This window comes from Acanthisitta chloris, unplaced genomic scaffold, assembly GCF_000695815.1.
Source record: "Acanthisitta chloris isolate BGI_N310 unplaced genomic scaffold, ASM69581v1 scaffold5452, whole genome shotgun sequence".
Classification (NCBI taxonomy): domain Eukaryota; kingdom Metazoa; phylum Chordata; class Aves; order Passeriformes; family Acanthisittidae; genus Acanthisitta; species Acanthisitta chloris.
This window is the reverse complement of record NW_008658685.1, coordinates 72,772-73,757: the sequence shown is the minus strand read 5'-3', so window position 1 is coordinate 73,757 and position 986 is coordinate 72,772. Positions and strand designations below refer to the sequence as shown.

At 42.9% G+C, this 986-nt stretch overlaps 1 protein-coding gene across 1 annotated transcript in view; it reads left to right on the top strand.

Moving 5' to 3' along the window:
* The window catches only part of AGPAT4 (1-acylglycerol-3-phosphate O-acyltransferase 4), a 65,186-nt gene extending 64,200 nt beyond the window's left edge, over positions 1-986 (top strand). The window contains exon 8 of the mRNA XM_009085183.1: positions 641-986. Within this exon, the coding sequence (XP_009083431.1) occupies positions 641-732 (92 nt within the window). The 3' untranslated portion in view covers positions 733-986. The remainder of the gene's footprint in view (positions 1-640) is intronic.

The following is a 986-nucleotide window of genomic DNA, read 5'->3' as shown; positions in this document are numbered from 1 at the left end:
AAGAGTTTAGGCTAAGTTGTGTTTATCTTAGTTGCTTTACATTCTACAAATAAATGCATAAAAAGAATCCTTGCACATGGTGAATTATTACCACTAAATCAGCTTTAAAAATCTTTTAAATTAATCTGGCCTATTGTAATGGACTTTTTCATAAGCTGTTGTTAAACATGCCACAACTTACATTGTTTGTTTATCAAGATCTGAGGTGCCCTTGTGCTTGCTTGTCCTCTTGGAGACATGAGGCTGTTGATGGGATCTTGCCCTGCTGCACCTCACATGTAGACATGTACGTTATTTTACTTTGTCACTCAACTCCTGAGAGCCAGGAAACACCAGCAGCCCCACAGCACCCCACTGCACAGCCAGCCTGGTCCAAGGTTTAATATGCCTGTGCCTCACACCCACATTGGTTCCCTGTAGGTTCTTTCTGCTGGTGGGAAAGGACATGTCTAGCCTGAGGATGTTCCATCAGCAGCTACCATAGTGTGAAGTGTGGGGACTTACCTTTCATCACAGGTCACACAAGGACAGAGCAGGCACTTACCTTTAATGCTGTGCTGCTAAGACTGAGAACACTGTTAGTCTCTTTGACAATGCTACACTTGTACAGATCTTACCTTTAACTGTTTTTATTTTGCAGCTTCTGTTGGTGTCAGATGGATGATCGGGGTTACAGAGATTAACAAGGGCTCTACCTATGGCAACAATGACAACAAGCAGAAACAAAAGTAGCATCTTCAGAGACTGCTTCAATCCAAAGGGAACAAATGCAACTGCTGAAAACTCTTAAGTGCGTATCATGGTCCTTCAAGCGAGATCAGAGGAAGGGTAGGATGAGCAATTGCCATGCATATCTGAATTTCTGCTCCTGTTGTTTTACTTTGAGGATTTGGGCTGGATGACACACTTCAAAGATGCACTCCTTCGTACACTCTCCACAACAGGTTTGCATTTGTGTGGGTGGTTTGTTTTCTCTGAAGTGTCTT